This window comes from Vitis riparia, chromosome 7, assembly GCF_004353265.1.
Source record: "Vitis riparia cultivar Riparia Gloire de Montpellier isolate 1030 chromosome 7, EGFV_Vit.rip_1.0, whole genome shotgun sequence".
Taxonomy (NCBI): domain Eukaryota; kingdom Viridiplantae; phylum Streptophyta; class Magnoliopsida; order Vitales; family Vitaceae; genus Vitis; species Vitis riparia.
Genome location: NC_048437.1, coordinates 4,237,401 through 4,255,759, shown reverse-complemented (window position 1 = coordinate 4,255,759; position 18,359 = coordinate 4,237,401). Strand labels below are relative to the sequence as shown.

Here is an 18,359-nt window from a genome sequence, read left to right as displayed (position 1 = left end):
GTTATAATTAGTTGATTCTCATTGCATTACTTGAACCAAACTAATTGACTAACTAAACTAGCAAAATATTCATAATATCATCGAAATTAGGTAATTAACAAAATAATGATTGCAATTCATTATGTTGGGTTTACTATACCAAAGCTTTAGTTGATTGAAAAAAAAAAAAAAGAAGAAGCTAGGTATACTAAATTATACCAAAGTTTTGCTTTTGAACATGACAACTTCATAATTTTTTTCATTAATTTTGATAGTCTCCTTACCAAATTCTTATTATTACTTTGTAGTTATTGTGATGTATGGTAAAAAATACTCTCTCCTCTAAGGATGTTAGCATAACTCTAAATTTAAAGGAGTTTAACAAAAGGGTGCATGAGAATGTAAAAAAAAAATTCCAATGAAGATTTGATGGCTAGAGAAAAAAAAAAATCATGGTAGTAGAGGACAATTTATGTCTAAATTGAGATAAAATGGAAACAACAAGTGTCTCAATTGCAACAAAAAAGAACACTATGTAAGGAATTATGAAATTGTTTAGAGGACATAGTAGTTGCATGGGAAAACCTTAATAATGCATAGCTCTTGTTACTTACTATTAGAAACTCAATGATTAATCGATTATTTATTCAATGTACTCCTATCATATTTCCTAATATGAACTTGTTTACAATTGACTTATCTATAAATGATAGGAAAGTTCTTATAGGAACAATATAACCTACATGCTTGTAAGGATAAATACAATTCAAATAAAAATGCATAATGATATTATAAGAATATTCACCAATGTGTGTTACATGTTCCAAAGTTGAAGGAATTTTGTATCTCCTTGAGTATGCTTAATTTTGTTGGTTCACATAGAAAACCAAGGTGGAGTTTTAACAATCTTGGAACATGATTTTGTTGTGAAAAGAATAGAAAAAATAGTAGTAGCTAGTTTTAATACATTGTATGGTAGTTCATTAGCAATGCAAGATATTTAGTTTGAAACGTTACCAAGTTGTGGCATTTATAGCTTGAGCATATAGATACGATGGAATGGAAGTTTTGAGCAAATCAGGTTAAACAACAGTATTCAATTGAATAAAGCAACTACTATGTTACTAGCACTAAATCATAATGAATTTTATGCAAAGGAAATTGTGATATAGTATTTGATTGTCCAAAAGGCAGTTTACAATTTTTGCCTTGCTAGCATGAAACACAAACAGTAGGCCCTTGAATCCAAATAGATATATTTATTTTATTTTTAAACTTTAAAATCTGTAAAACTTAGAGACTTGGATGTCCAAGTCCTTGATTCTAGATACTAGAATCTATCATAGTCCCTCAAATAGCACTCAAAGCTAGCTACTTTTTTGTTTTCTTTCAAGGCATGAAGATTACATTGCCAAAGCCCTCTAGCTGGAACCATGTTGTCCTTGTCCTTAACAACAAAATCATGAGAGTTAAATTCAAATGAATATTGATTATTAGTGGCAAGTTGTCTAATAAATAGAAGATTTTTCTTTAAGTTACGTACATTAACTAAAACATTTTTTAGCTCCAAATGTCCATGGTTAGTAGTTAAGGAAGTATGATCACCACTATGTGATATTTGAAGCCCTTAACTATTACCAACAAAAATTTTATCTGAATTTTTGTAGGGTATAAGTTGGTCAAATTTACTTGTATTTTTTGTCATATGAGAGGTGGCTCTGGAATCTACATGAAAGTTTGGATCTGCATTGTCACTAAGGTTTAACGTAGTGAATGCTCGAGGACCTTCATCATTATGAAAAGTTTGGTTATATCAATCCCAACATATTGCCGTTGTGTGATTTAATTTGGTTTGCCATATATTTGGCATATCATAACAACCCTTTGATTTGATCCTTGTTTGTAATTAAAGTTGTTTTAGATTTCTTTTGGGTAGCGCTTTCTTCATTGTCTCATTCGTGTTTCCTTCTAAACTAGGAGTAGAAAGACAAGTAGTCAAGGAAGGCTTGTTTTTAAGAATTTGAGGGGCTAGCTTGGTATTTACTTGATGGGATGAAATAAGAAAGAGTCTCCTTATAACATTACTTCTCAAAGATGGAGTTATTGGCTAAGAAAGTAGTCTATAGCAAAGTTTTCACAAGTAAACTACTTCTCTACCCTTGTGGTGCAATCTCTGTACTAGCGACTGAGCTATGTAAACGATTTATGATGAAAAAGTAATATTTTTTATTGTTGAGCTAAGCTTCGCTTTAGGAAGGGAATACATATTATTAGTTATATTAGATGAACAATCCTTCCATGCTTTGTTCTTACCAAGACAAACCAGGAAGAATAGTTTCCAAGGGGGTAAAGTAGCAAAGTATCCCTGCCCTATCAGAGGTTGAATTGGAGATTGACAACTATAATATATTCTAAAAAAAAGGTTGGTGGCAAATTGTTGAGCCCTTGTAATTGAAGACCGGCCAAACCAAAGAGAGGTTGAAGAAGAGAAGGACTTAACTCTTTATCGAGCGGGATGGGAAAGCTCCATATGCCTTTTGAAAGATTCTTGCTTTGGATTTGAATTTTTGGAATCCAACATCATTGTCATTGAAAGACAAGAAATATTAATTAGACCTTGGATGGGCATATAAGAGTTTCGAATTGAATCCCTTTAGAAAGATCTTTTTTTTTTTTTTTTTTTTTTTGGTCTTTAGCTTTGCTTTTGAATGTGATTTGAGATTATATATGTTCCCTAGGCTAGTCCATATGAGAGAAGTAATCTAGCAGTCGAACTTAGATGCATGGTATATAATTGATCAAGTATGTTGCGGTCAACACAACTTCTATCCAAATGAAGTACATTCATCCCAAACATCATAACATTTTAACCCTTTCCAATAAGTATCTATTTTTCCCTCTTAGCTACTCGAGCAGTATATGCATAAGATCTCTAATGAATAGAGCCTTTGGAAATAAGATATTGAGATAATTCATGGACATGTATTCTCCTCCATAATCATATCGTCAAAATCTTTGTTGTTGTTGTTGTTGTTGTTGTTGTTTTTGCATTGGAAATAATGTTTGACTTGTTAATTGTGTGCCATTCTCTCCAACATAGAAAAATTACGTAAATCATACAGGCTGCTAAAATGCACTTATAAAATGATATTTAAGCTAAGTAGTAGGAGATTGAAAACATGTGGTTTGATCAACCAATCAAGTAGCAAGTTTTCTCGGGCAACCAATCACGCTTTAAAGGGTATTTGTTCAATGGTGTTCTTTTCCAAGGAAAGTCTCTCTTGCATATCATTGTACTCTTCACTCTTGAGGAACCATTGAGCGTGTTGTCTATGGTGGAAAAAAGGGCAACACCGGGACTTGTTGGGTGTGGTGTTTTGAGGAAAGGAGGTCAATCTCAATCATTCGATAAGTTTGATTGCTTCACTTCACATAAGGGGGTTGGGATTTACGAGTCAAATCCCAAGACCAAAAAGAAAAAAGTGGAATGCAATATTTTTAGGCGAAAATCTACATAAAATTTGAATTATTTTAAAAGATTTAATTTTTTTTTTCCTAAATAATTTTTCTACCTTGAATGGTGTATGGGCTCTATTTATTTTTTTTAAAGTAATTGTGACCAAGTAATTGTGACCTGGACCACATAACAATAAATGAATTAAGGATGAAAAAACCATGCATTTATTGATAAAAGGAACAAGTACAACAAAAAAAAAAGGGGGAGGGGGGGGGGGGGGGGGGGGATAGCAAGCATAAGGAGAAAATTTACAAGCAAAGGAACTGAATGAAGGACAAAAAGGAACAGAGTTGAGAAAGAAGAAATAGAAGCAATATTGACAAAATTAGTTAGGTAAAAATAAGAAGGCCATGTGAAGGCACAGAAGGAAAATTTGATGCAGCCCTGATAGACTTGAAAGTGGGAAAATGAAGGAGGAGAGAGATTGAAGAAAGAAAAGGCTAAGAGTTGGTGGAGATTGAAGAACGCACCGCACCTTGTATTTTAGAGAGAGAAGGTAGCCAGAGTTAAGCGAAATACAGTTTACTTTGTAAAAGGTGTGTCACTAGCAGGACACCTCTTCGTCAGTTTTGGAAATGTAATTATGATTTGATATCCTCATTTGAAAATCTCCGAATTTCTTCATCACCAATCCATCTCATCCTCTCTATGAAGAAGTTTGTGCAGAGGACTGTGAGATTATAAAAGAGAGCTCTCAAACTGAGGATATCATACAAAAGATTAATTCTTGAGTGGGAAGCATAGGCTTGGTTCATTTTCTCTACCAGTTCTCTCATCTGCTGGGTATAATCCCCCTTCTTTTTTGTCTACATCATATGTGAGATCTGTGGCTGATCATAACCTAACTAGTTCCTATGCTTGTGTATATAAATATATACCTAGTGATTTTTCATTTTTTTTCAGTTTTTCTGAATTGGAATTTGATTTTGAATCCATATGATCTCTTCAAGATTTGTTCCATGGTTTGTTTGATTTGCAGTTTAAGGTAGATCTTTGAAACTGATAGAGGAGTGGCATTCATCTTTGTATTTCTTTTCCTGTTGAAAATTTTCTGATTTTCCTTATATCTCCTTTCCCTTAATCAATCCTTTCCATCTATCTATATCAAAACCCTATAATGGTTATCTTTGGAAATAAAACTATACAGTTCATCCATTTGCTCTTGCCGGCATCCAGGCATAATGGTTTAGGGTTAGTTCTTTGAAATTTACTTCAGAGAAAGGAGCATTTTTGGTTTTGTTTCCTTTTCATTTGTTAGAGGGTCTATCCCATGGATGTTTCAATCTTCAATCCTGTAAGAAAATTACTTTATGTTCAATTGAGGATGCAAAAAATTTTAGTTTGCCTATATCAATTTAACTTGTCCTTTTCTTGATATCATTTTCTTTTTCAAAATCAATAGCCAACCTGTTCACCAATTCAAACATCATCTTTTCAAATGATGGTGAGGGATTCTGGACAAGTATCTGAAAGGACTGCTGAAACTAGTAACAAGTGATCCATTTTTGTGTTGCCTATTTCCCACAGCAAGATGCCTATTTCTTGGTTGCTTTTATTTCCTCTGTATGTGTGTGTGAGAGAGAAAGAACCTTCATTTTTTTTTCCTTCTCCAAATTTTATTTGCTAATCAATTAGCTTCATTAATTATTATGCATGCAACTACGATTTTATCACACAACCCTCAGACACATGAACGTATTGTCAACTAAATATACTATAAACCAACAAAAGCTCCATGCAAGTTTTCGACTTTCAACAATTACAAAGTTGATAAAACTTGGAGTTCATAATAAATGTATCTATTATTTCATAATCTTGGTTGAATCTATTTGTGCACACGCATTACTATTATTTTCTATGGTCCTTGTAGAATTGAATTTGTTTCTAAACTAGGAATTGTGGTTCAGGTCAGCAAGTCAATCGAACTGTATATTCCTGATCACCATATAACAACCATTGAAATATGGAAGGTGATGAAGGCAGGCAAGGTTCTAGTCCTCATAATCTGTCATTGAAGAGAAGACCACCTGATGGTGGTTTAAGCTCCTCAAACGAAATGCAGGAAGAATCCATGTCTAGTTCTTCTTTCAACAGTGCCACACCTGGGGTTCAGAGGATGGAAGCATCTATTATGATTGCAGGTCCAATTTCAGCTGCAGGGACTGGAGAAGTCCTTGAGAGAAGAATTAGACAAAGTTCAGCCAACCCCGACCGAGAGAATTTGATATCTGCTGCACCCATTGCTCCTGAGTTGAGAGAGCAGCACTCTGGCTGATTGAACACTGAGCAAGGAGAGCAGCAGTACAATCACTCCTTGCAATTTCATGGTTCTCACTGGCAGAGGGACATAACTTGCAATCCAGGTCGGATTGTCATAATCCCAGACACAGCCCTGGGAGGTGATGTTCCACAAGTTGATGATCCTTGGATCAGAAGTAGCCTAATATCTGAGGTTTGGTAGTATATCTTAAGTTCTACTGCTTTCTATTATCTTGTCTACATTGGAGCTCCATTCCCCGTCAAACTAATTGATCATTCTTCAGTGATACTGAATTTGATTAAATTTTTTACAATTTACCCATTAATCCGGAGATGAATTCAGTTTATGTATCAAACATTTTTTCCTTTAGTTTTTTCATTCCTCCTTTTTCTTTATTGTCATATCTTAACTTAGACATCCATAAAACTCTTATATGAAAAAACCTTCTCTTTTTCTCCAGGCCATGGACTTCAAGAGTTCTCTTTAGATCTTTCCATTTCTTGTAGAGTTACACGCTGATCTTCCAAATTAGAGACTGAACATCTTGGGATTAATGTTTTGATCTATTTTTCCAGTAGTACTGTTGAAAATTTCCTTTGAAATACGCTTATATATATCATTCTCCTTTCTCTTTTCATTCATCAGTTTTTCTTTATTAGTTCACTGGGATCTTACAGTGTAGTTGCATCTTTTGCTTACATGAGTTTGTCCAGAGTCATGTTAGGGTTCCAGGGCACTGGTGGTCATTTGGTATGATTTACCAGCCTGAGGATGAAATGCGCCTTGACATGGATAACATGTCATATGAGGTAACTCTACTCAATATTTCCAAGAAACCAAAATAAAAAATAAAAAATCAACTGTGCATTAGATTTCCTGTTGTTATTTTGAGAAATACTAACAATTTTGGGCTGAGGAATTGCTTGCACTTGGAGAGCGCATTGGAAGTGTGAGCACAGGGCTCAGTGAGGAAGTAATTATGGCTAAGATGGAGAAATGGAAGTATAGCTGCTCAACAACAGGGCATTCAGTTGATGCAGAGACTTGCTGCATATGTCTAGTAAGGAAATATTTTATCTTTTAATTAATTTGTTTAATTAAAATGGTTTGCATTTATTTTATTTGTTTAATAAATTTGACTTCTAACAACTTAATTGTTTCTAATTCCTTCTTTGAAATCTATTGCAGGAGGAGTATGCAGATGATGATGATGTTGGAAAGCTAGACTGTGGGCATGAGTATCATGTTGCCTGCATCAAGGAATGGCTGGTACAGAAGAACTCATGCGAGTCATGCCCCATTTGCAAGAATACTGCCTTGGCTACTTGAGAGTGTAGTCCTCATCAGGAATGGTTGCCTTGGCTCACATCAGTCATATGCCTTGTTCATGGACAAGAAGCAGCCTCTACTTCCTTTGTGATAATGTATTCAGAGAATGTTTTCAAGCTGGAGCAATAGTGTTAAATATGTACTATACGTGAGCTTTCATGTGGAGGTTGCTTTTTCGCATTTTTCATATTTGGCATTTTTATCAGAGAATCTTTAAGGTCTCTTTTATCTTTAATCTAGCTAGTTTATGATTTTGCTAGTTGGTAAAGATCTCCATGCATTAGGCTCTCTTTTTTCTCCTATATTGAACCCACTGTTGTTCCTATGTCAAACACCTAATTTATGATGTTTTGCTCATTTTAGTTTTGTAATATTCCAAAAACTTTACTCTTGATTTACTTGATTGTAGCTACTTCGTAGCGTTGGTTTTATACAATCTAGAAATTAAATCTTGAATATTTAATGGCTTTCTTTTTTTGCTCTATTTTTGTTCTTAGGATCCCCTTATGCCATGGAATGACCTTGATCAAATATTAGGTGTTTGATTATATATGCAATCTATGAGTTGAATTTTATTTATTTATTTATTTATTAATTAGAACACTGTGTTTTGATGCTTGGAAATTGACAATTAAGGGTCTCTTTAAGGGTATCTCAAGTGCTTAATGGTTGAGAACCATTTTGATTTTAGGTTGCCTTCATTAAACCCTAATGCTTTGATTTAGCAAGCAAATGGGTGGCCGAGGCTTCAAGAATAATATATAGAGGTCCAACTCACAGGCATGAGACATTAAGTTCGGTTAAGAAGTGCTTGCATTGAAAATTCTCCATCGAAATACCTTTAGGTAATCTCAGATGTGTTAGTTTAATTGTGGGCCTTTTTATGGCAAGAAGAGGTTCCAAGGAATCCCTCTATTCTCAACACTCACAAATCTTTTTAAGTTAAATTTTAGTTTAAGTTTAATTAATTTTCTTTGTGCTTTTCAAAAAATTCATCAATCGCTTTTTGCAAACACTTGAACAAAAGAATTGCCTCAAAAATTGCCAATCACCTTTCGAGTGTATTCAATTCCCCTATACTCATAGGGCCTCCTCCTTGTAGATATTACCCAACTCACTAGGATTCTAAACTATATATAGCCTTTTCCTATAATTGGGGACACTGCCATAGGGATCACATTATTGGGAGCGTTTAGTACTTTTTGTGTTTGGGTTTTTCTTGACCTATGTATAGATCTTGATATATATTGTAATTCTAGAGTTTAATCCTTAAAAATGAAGGTGAGATTATAAAAATGCTTGTAGACAGTTTGGCTGCTTGGGTCTTTAACTCTGAACCTATATTTTATTTCCATGAACTGATTTCATAAATTTAAGAGTTGAGTTGGAGATGTGCATTTTGTTTATTTACTGTCGAAGGTAAAATCATTGTTTAGAAGACATGTTTGTGAAAATGAAAGTGATTTTAAAGCTACATCTTAAAACTTGGGACACCTTATGCTTGTTGTTCCATGCAAAAGACCATGGAAGGGAAACTCTAAAAGAATGCCCATTCCCTACATTGGTTTTAAATAATATCTTTTGATTTCTCTCTTTTTTTTTGGGAAAATTTCTTCCCCACCTATCCACAAAATTTCCACCCATTTCACCTTTATTCACCCCTAAACTTCCACCCATACGACCCCTTTTGGTTACTTCAAGTTAGTGACAAGAATATAGCCTTCATATTAATTACCCTTCTCTAAACTATTTTTATAAAGAAAGAGGGGGAAAAGATAGGGAAGAGAAATAAAGACTTCAAATTATAAAATAAAAAAAATATGGACAAAAAACAAAAAGAGTGAGTAGACAAAATATAAAAACAAAAAATGAATAAAAATGGAAAACAAAATAATTGATAATAAAGATATTAAATCTATAATGTTAGAAATTAATTAGGATAAAATAAAAATCCGTGTGTAAATTGTGTGCATCTATTGTGTGCATCTAGGACAAATTTGAGCAATGGAGATAGGGATGAAGGTAGTAAATGGCATAATATGAAGTATTGCTAGTGAGCCACCTTCCATATATGTTAGAGAGAGAAAAGGTTCAATGAGAGAGTTGAATAAAACCAGTTATGAACACCCTTTGTGTTTGTCATTCTAACACCAATTGTTTTGTATCCAACAGGACAACCCTCTAAAATTGTTGTCCTTTTATGGAAATGTAATCATGACTCTAAATCCTTATTTGTAGTCATATCCTCTTCATTCAGTGTGAGTGTAGAGAGTGAAATCATAAAGGAGATTTCACATAGTAATCAAAAGCATAAACTTAGTTCAACTTCATCAATTTTTTCATCTCTTCTTTGGGTATAATCTCATTTCTCTTATATTGATTACATACCATTGTTTATCTAGTGATTCTTTTTGCATTTTTTTTTTATAAAAAAAATTCAAATCTATGTCTTGGAATAATGGTTTCTTTTATTTTATGATTTTTGATCTAAAGCTTCAATTTCAAATGATGTTGATGATTGTTTTGAGTTAATATTTTAAATGAATTCTAGCTCTTTGATGGTCACTCTAATGGAATAACGGATTAAAGTAATAAAATATATATATATATATATATATATATATATATATATATATATATATATATATATATATATTTATTTTAACTTTTCTCATTTTTTGCAAGTTATGATACACAAAGGATGCACGCTAAAAGAGCTTGGAAGAATAGAAGCTTTATTGCACAAGAATGATTTAAAAATATCTCAAATATTGGTTACCTTGGCCATACGAGACCATCCTCTATTTGCATACACTTAAGGAACTCTCGGGAGCTCTCAAAGGTTTTATTAGAGAGTTTTACATGGATAAACCTCAAGTACTTAAGAGTTGTGACTTTTGTTAGGAGCTGAGCCAGTATGTAGTGTTCAAGCAGCTGAAAGTGTGTCATTAACTGTACATTCTGTGAGAAGCTTGAACAAGAAACCTACTAGCTCACGATGGTGCTCACCAGAGATTCAAGCAATGAGGATGACAGTGATGGATCATATGCTGGTTTGGAAGGGAGGTTGAGGATCATATAGGCATAAATGGAAATGGAGATGCAGCGTGTAGAACTTGCACAGGAGATGAAAGCCTTGCTTCAAGTGACAGATAAAATCTGTAAAGAGAATGAGTACCTTCGTACTCATGCTGACAAGACCCATAGCAGTCTGATGTGGTACCATCCCTAGCATTAGCCTTCACAGAAGTATCCTCCCACAGCAGCGGAGCCACGATCCACTCCAGCCCAGAACTCCTTATAAATTCTATTGAGGCCCCAGAAGCAACAAGGGGCTGACTTCTTCCTGATGGGATTGGGATCTCAGGCAGCCAAGGCAGTCTTCTTACAAATGGGGCAAGAGTTCTTCTTTGACAGCCATTCCTTGATGCAGGCCACATGATACTCATGTCCACAGTCCAGCTTCCCAACATCTTCATCATCTGCATACTCCTCCTGCAATAGGTTTCAGAGAAGAAAATTAAAATTAAGTTGTTAAAAGATGGGTAGAACAAATAAAATAAATGTGAAATCAAAAGATAACATATTAATTCTTACCTGACATATGCAGCAAGTCTCCGCATCAACTGGATAGCCCATTGTTGAGCAGCTATACTTGTGTCGCTTCAGCTTAGCCATAATTACTTCCTCCCTTAGCCCGTTGCTTACATTGCCAATGTGCTCTCCAAGCTCACGCAATTCCTGAGCCAAAAATTGTTAGTATTTCTTCAAAAAGCAGCAGGCAATTCAATGCACAGTAAATGTTTTTCTTTTGAAATCCTGAGTAGATGGATTTACCCCATATGACGTGTTATCATTGACAAGATGCATGTCATCATCTGAGTCATCTGAGTCATCCTCGTAATCTTCATCCTCAACATCCTGGTAAATCACACCAAGTAACCACCAGTGGCCTGGAACCCTAGTATGACTCTGGATAATATATGCTACCATTAGTACTGTACATCACAAACTATATGCCTCAATGAGATCAAAGCATTAACATGACAAATACTCTTCACCTACATTAAAAACAGCATGATCAAAACCTTTAACCAAATAGTAATCAAAACAGATTGAAATGAAGATTTCTTCAAAAGTATATGTACATATGTATCACCAATGATGTGACAATCAAAATAAATAAATGAATGGAAAAATTATTTGTGTATCAAATGAAATCCAACCCGAAATTGTATGGTGCTGCCATGGTCTTGGAGTCCCATTGCATTGTCAACCTGTTATGGAAAACAAGCTGGAAAATAAGAGCTCCAAGATAATTTATTACAGATGATGTGAAAAGAAAATTCATGGAAACAACAATTTGATTTGTGTAATAAGGACCTGGAAACAACAATGTACTCAAGGAATTAATTAAGAAAATAAAGAAGGGAAAAGAAAAAAGGAGAATGATGATGTGCATTACAAAGGAAATTTCCAAGTACTGGAAAAATACTAAGATCAGAACATGACCTGGGGCAATGCAGTCTCTTTATGAGAGATGACTATGTGACTATAGAAGATTTTATAGATGGATTAAAGGGAACTCTTGAAGTCCTGGAGAAATGGTTCTTTTCATGCTCCATTTTATGGATGTCCAAGTTAATTAATATGGTAATAAAGAAAAATGAGGAAAGCAAAACCTCCAGGGAAAAATTCTTCATGAACTGAAACCAATATCCTGGTTTTAGGATGAATTGGAAAAAAATTTGTCCAATTCAATATAACTAAAACAAACATGATAAATTAGTTTGTCAGAGATTGGAACTCCAATATACATGCACAAGAAAAAATAGAAGCAGTTGGTACCAAATTTTCTTGGTCAGATGGAGCAGTTCTTTGCCGAGTACTACTTACGAGGACTTCTCCTGCCTCTGCAGCTAAACTTGGACCTGCCAGCGTAGAAGATGCTTCTGTAGTGCCAACCCCACATGTGGCACTGTTCAAAGAAGCATTGGATGTGGATTCTTCATGCAGTTGGTCGGTAGAGGTTAGACCACCACTATCAGGTGCTCTTCTTTCTAATGTCGGATCGTGAGAACTTGAACCTTGCCTGCGTTCATCACCTTCCATATTTTCAAAGGTTGTTAGGCGAAGATGGGGAAATGGGAATATCTTGATTGACTTGGTGAGCTGAAACCACACTTCATAAATTAGAAACAGATCAGAAATAGTTTGATTCGGTACTACAAAACCTTTATAGAAAGTCAGTGAAATTGATATAACAAGGATTATGGAATTTAAGATACATTTATGATGAACTCCCAAGCTTTTTCAATTTGTTCTTGTCAAAATGAATTTTTTTTTTGACCTGCAAGATTTTTTTATTTTTATTTTTATGATCACAAAAATGAAGATCACTTCCAACACCATCTTTAAAACCACCATTAGGTAATATGATCTTTGAATTGGTGAATAGATCTATTTTGATTTACAAAAAGAAAATGACAACTAGAAATAATACAAGTGATATAGGAGACTAAAAATGTTTGCATTCTTAACTGAATATAAGCATTTTCTTACAAGATTAAAGATTGAAAGTTGCATGGCATACATTGTTTAATAAATGAGAAGGAAATACAAACAAAAAAAAGCTTCTTTCTCTCATGTAAATTTCAAAGATCTATCCCTAAACCATTATACTTGGATCACGGCAAGGGGGAATGCCACTCCTCTATTAGTTTTATTTACAAAGATGGCCATTTATAGGGATTTGATAGATCAATGAAATGGACTAAAGAGGAAAAAAAAAAAACACCAATCCATGCAACAAAGCTTGAAGAAACCAAATGGATTCAAAATCAAATTTTAATTAAAAAAAAACAAAGAATCACCGGATACATACATATATATATAGGAACTAGATTATTGTCCACCAATCTCAAATGTGATCAACATAAAAGAGGGGAGATTATAACCTACAGATGAGAGAATTGGTGGAGAGAGTGACCCGTGCCTGTGGCTCTCAATAACTCTTTTTTATGGTGTCTTCACGTTCAGCATTCTCTTTTATAGTTCTCACTCTCCTCTCTGCACAAACCTATAGAAGAGGATGTAGAGAGATTGTACTGAGAACCAGATGGATTGGTGATGAAGAAATGGAGTCTTTCACATGAGGATTCTAAATCATAATGATATTTCTAAAACCGACAAATAGGTGTCCTGCTAGAGACACACCGGGTACAGTGTGACTGTAATATAAGACTCGTGTCATTGAACTCTTACCACTTTTCCCCTCTAAAACTAAATGGAAAGTGCATTCTCCACCAACTCTCAGCCTTATCTTTCTTCAACCTCTCTTCCTCCTACATTTTTCCCACTTTCAAGTCTATCGGGGTTGCTTCAAATTGCCCTTCACATGCCATAATGATATTTAACTTAATGAAGCAACTACTATATTATTAGCAAACCAAAATAACGAAAAGCCAAAAAAGTGGAAGTACTAAAATGAAAATATATATAGCATATAGATTTTTTTTCCATAATGTTCAATAACATAACATTTAGCCAAAATATGGAAGAAAAAAACTAACACCTACTAAATTAAACGAGCTTATATATAATTGGGAAAAGTGTGTTTGGGTAAACACTTAAAAAAAAAAAAATCAAATATGTAAAATCTAATATTCATTTCAAAATGATTAAAATTTTGTGTACTTTTAGGTCTAAGGTAATGTGAAGATATTTTGTTTTAATGATATAAGTACTACATTTGATTTAAATAAATACTTCTTTGATGGTAAAATACATAAAATTTGAATTATTTTTAGAAGATTTTTTTTTTTAATTTTTTTAAATGTATAAACATTTTTTTCCTAAATAATTTCTACCTCAAATGCTACATCATACCATTTATTATTATTTTAAAGTAATTACCTGCACCAAATACCAATAAATGAAATAAGAATGCTATTGATTTAGGTAAATTATCTGAATAATAATTAAACCTTAAACAAAATAAAAAATAAAAAATAAAAAATGAACATAATAACTGTAGTGTAGCATCATCACTACCATAATGACACAATGAATTTAAATCTAGAAAGAAATAAACATTCATGTTAAATACATATATATAATATGTTGTAGATAAAATTGTCAAATGGTTTGCAAAAGGAAAAAAGAAATCCATTCATTAAATGTAGTACAAAAAAAAATGTGGAGGGGAATCAAAGATAGCAAACAATAGGAGAAAATTTACAAGCAAAGGAACTGAATGAAGGACAAAAAAGAAAAGAGTTGAGAAATAAGAAATTAAAGCAATAGAGACAAAATTAAGGCACTGAAGGGAAATTAGATGCAGCCCTGATAAACTTGAAAGTGGGAAAAGGAAGAAGGAAGAGAGATTGAAGAAAGATAAGGTTGAGAATTGGTGGAGATTGGAGGATGCACCTTCCTTGTGTTTTTGAGAGAAAAAGAGGAGTATGGAGAGAGAAAAAGTAGCAAGGGTCAGTGAAACGAGTCTCTTAATACAGTCACACATTGTAACAGGGTGTCTCCAGCAGGACATCTATCTGTCAGTTTTGGAAATGTAATTATGATTTGATATCCTCATTTGAAATACTCGCTATGAAGAAGTGCAACCTCTCCACAGCCTCTTCAATAGGTGCGTGCAGAGAGGACTGTGAGATTATAAAAGAGAGATCTCAGACTGAGGATATCATCCAAAAAATTATTGAGTGAGGAGGATAGGCTTGGTTCATTTTCTCCACCAGTTCTCTCATCTGCTGGGTATAATCTCCCTTCTTTTGTCTGGATCATATGTGAGATCTGCGGCTATAACCTAACTAGTTCCTATGCTTGTATATATAATTATATACCAAGTGATTTGGTGTTTTTTTTCTCAGTTTTCTGAATTGGAATTTGATTTTGAATCCATATGATTTCTTCAAGGTTTAAGTGTTCCATGGTTTGTTTGGTTTTCCTAAAAATGTTACCATGAGTATAAAATGATTTTTTTATATGAAAAGAAGTGATGATTTTGGTGGTAATAAAATATTTTCTTTTCTTTCTTCCTAGCATTTTGTTTGTTTTGTAAGCCATTTTCATGGATGTGTTAATACTCAAGCATTCAAAATGGAGATGCTGGTGTTTGTTAAGGGATATATTCATAATCAAGGTGTTTGATCTCAACATCCTTATTGTGATTGCAGTTTAAAGGTAGATCTTTGAAACTAATAGAGGAATGGCATCAGATCTTCTGATTTTTCTTGTATCACCTTTCCCTTAATCAATCCTTTTCATCTATCTATCAAAACCCTATAATGGTTATCTTTGTAAATAAAAACTATACAATCCATCCATTTGTTCTTGCCAGCTTCCAGGCATAATGGTTTAGGGGTAGATCTGGGAAACATAATTACTTCAGAGAATGGTGCATTTCTTGTTTGTATTTCCTTTTCACTTGTTAAAGGGTCTATCCCATGGATGTTACAATCTTCATTAACTATGATCTTATCACACAACCCTCGAACACACATGAACGTATTGTCAGCTAATTTTATTATAAATCAACAAAAGCTTCATGCAAGTTTTCTACTTTCAACAATTATAAGGTTGATAAAACTTGGAGTTTATAATAGTTGTATCTTAAATTTCATAATCTCTCTTGTATCAATTTGTGCACACATATTCCTATTACTTTCTATGGTCTTTGTTTCTATACTATCAATTGTTGTTTCAGGTCAGCAAGTCATTCGAATTGTATATTCCTGATCACTGTATAAAAACCATTGAAATATGGAAGGCAATGAACGCAGGCAAGGTTCTAATCCTCATGATCCATCGGTGAAGAGAAGATCTCCTGACAGTGTTTTAAGCTCCTCGGACCGACTGCAGGAAGAATCCATGTCTAGTTCTTCTTTCGACAGTGCTACACCTGGGGTTCAGAGGATGCAAACATCTAATATGCTTGCAGGTTCCAGCTCAGCTGCAGGGACTGGAGAAATCTTTGAGAGAAGAATTAGGCAAAGAACCATCCCCAACCCAGAGAATTTGGTACCTTCTGCACCCATTGCTCCTGAGCAAAGGGGGCCACACTCTGGTGAATTGAACACTGAGCAAGGAGGGCAGCAGAACAATCGCTCCTTGCAATTGCGAGGTTCTCTCCCGCAGAGGGACCCAACTCGCAATCCAGGTTGGATCATCATAATCCCAGACACAGCCCTTGCAGGCCGTGTTCCACAAGTTGGTGATCCTCGGGTCAGAACTAGACTAATATCTGAGGTTTGTTAGATCACTGTATCTTAAGTTTTACTGCTTCTATTTATCTTGTCTACATTGGAGCTCCATTTCCTGTCAAACTAATTGATTATTCTTCAGTGATACTGAATTTGAATTAATTTTTGACAATTCATTCATTAATCAGGATATCAATTTCAGCTTATATATCAAGCATATTTTACTTTAGTTTTTTTTTTTTTTCTTTCTTGATTGCCTTCTTTTTCTTTATTTCCATATCTTAACTTGGGCATCCACAGAAAGGTTATATGAAAAAACGTTTTCTCTTTTTCCACGACTTCAAGAGTTCTCTTTGGATCTATCCATTTCTTGTAGAGTTACATGCTGATCTTTTAAATTAAAGACTGACCTGTTATATGAAATTTCCTTTGAAATGCACTGATCATTCTCTTTTCTCTTTTCTTTCTTCATTTTTTTCTTTATTGGTTCACTGGGATCTTCCAGTGTAGTTCTATCCTTTGCTTACATAAATATGAACTTCTGTTACCATGAATTTTTCCCTCCCTGATTGTAATAAAATCATCACTTGGGCTGGAGTTCTTAGTTCGTAGTTTTCCCATAACAGGTTCGTAATGCCATGAGACTCCAAGGCAGCGGTGGCACCATACAGTATCAGGTTAGTTTTCTTTTGATTATGAAGCTTTTTGTTTGCTTTGATTACACACATCATTTATTCATTCATTTAATTGATTTTGATTGTCCAATCTTTGGTAGTAGGGGCACATAAACCTGTGAAAATTTTGTCATTTGCAATTAAGCTGTTTTCAAATAATAATTAATTAACAGTCCCAAAATAGTGAGTATGTCCTACTATTTGCTTCAAAGGATTTGCTCATTCTGTTTCCAACGTAGCTGAAGAGTATTTTTTTCACATTCATGCTTTAATTTCATCAAGGCATGCATATTTGTGATTTACAATATTAATGGTAACATATATTCCAGAGCCATATTAGGGTTCCAGGGCACTGGTGGTTATTTGGTGTGATTTGCCAGCCCGAGGATGAAGATGATGAGGATGATGAGATGCATCTTGACATCGACAGCATGTCATATGAGGTAACTCCACTCAATATTTCAAAAGAAACAATTTTTTTTTTTTTTAAACTGTGCATTAGATTGCCTGTCGTTATCCTGAGAAATACTAACAATTTTAGCCTCAGGATTTGCTTGCACTTGGAGAGCACATTGGAAGTGTGAGCACAGGGCTCAGTGAGGAAGTAATTATGGCTAAGATGGAGCAATGGAAGTATAGCTGCTCAAAAACAGGCTCTTCAGTTGATGCAGAGATTTGTTGCATATGTCAGGTAAGGAAATATTTTTTCTTTTAATTTATTTGTCTAATTAAAATGGTTCGCTTTTAATTTATTTGTTTAATTAATTTGTCTTTTAACAACTTAATCGTTTCTAATTTCTTCTTTGAAACCTATTACAGGAGGAGTATGCCGATGATGATGGTGTTGGAAATCTAGACTGTGGGCATGTGTATCATGTTGCCTGCATCAAGGAATGGTTGGCACAGAAGAACTCATGCCCCATTTGCAAGAATACTGCCTTGGCTACTTGAGAGTGCAGTCCTCAGCAGGAATGGTTGCCTTGGCTCATATCAGTCATATGTCTTGGCACAGAAGAACTCAGGAATCTGGCTTCTTGTTCATGGACAAGAAGCAGATTCTACTTCCTTTGTGATTGTGTATTCAGAGACTATTGTCAAGCCGGGATCAATACTGTTAAATGTATAAGTACTGTACAAGCTTTCATGTGGAGGTTGCTTTTGGCATTTTTATTCAGAGAATCTTTAAGGTTTCTTTTATCTTTAATCTAGCTAATTTACAATCTTGCTAGTTAGTAAAGATCTCCATGCATTAGGCTTTCTCATTTCTCCTATATTGAACCCACTGTTGTTCCTATATCTCCCTCCCTACTAAGCCTTTGAGCATCTGAACTTGGACCACAAAGTTGTTGTCTATGTTTCACCATTGGGTAGTTCTGAAAAGG

The 18,359-nt window shown here is 34.3% G+C and overlaps 3 protein-coding genes across 3 annotated transcripts; 2 read left to right on the top strand and 1 right to left on the bottom strand.

Moving 5' to 3' along the window:
- Positions 1-5,459: 5,459 nt before the first annotated feature.
- Positions 5,460-7,085, top strand: LOC117917226. Its single transcript, XM_034833427.1, has 5 exons — positions 5,460-5,666; positions 5,838-5,948; positions 6,434-6,565; positions 6,673-6,816; positions 6,945-7,085. The coding sequence occupies exons 1-5, from the start codon at positions 5,460-5,462 to the stop codon at positions 7,083-7,085; spliced, it is 735 nt and encodes a 244-aa protein (XP_034689318.1).
- A 3,363-nt stretch (positions 7,086-10,448) lies between these two features.
- Positions 10,449-12,197, bottom strand: LOC117917224 (E3 ubiquitin-protein ligase MBR2-like). Its single transcript, XM_034833425.1, has 5 exons — positions 11,982-12,197; positions 11,099-11,146; positions 10,923-11,006; positions 10,683-10,826; positions 10,449-10,580 (listed from the first exon to the last, which is right to left on the bottom strand). Exons 1-5 carry the CDS (start codon positions 12,195-12,197, stop codon positions 10,449-10,451), a joined length of 624 nt encoding a protein of 207 aa, XP_034689316.1.
- Positions 12,198-15,863: 3,666 nt separating this feature from the next.
- Positions 15,864-17,928, top strand: LOC117917223 (probable E3 ubiquitin-protein ligase HIP1). The gene is made up of 5 exons (XM_034833424.1): positions 15,864-16,349; positions 16,930-16,980; positions 17,307-17,420; positions 17,519-17,668; positions 17,797-17,928. The coding sequence occupies exons 1-5, from the start codon at positions 15,864-15,866 to the stop codon at positions 17,926-17,928; spliced, it is 933 nt and encodes a 310-aa protein (XP_034689315.1).
- Positions 17,929-18,359: the final 431 nt, after the last annotated feature.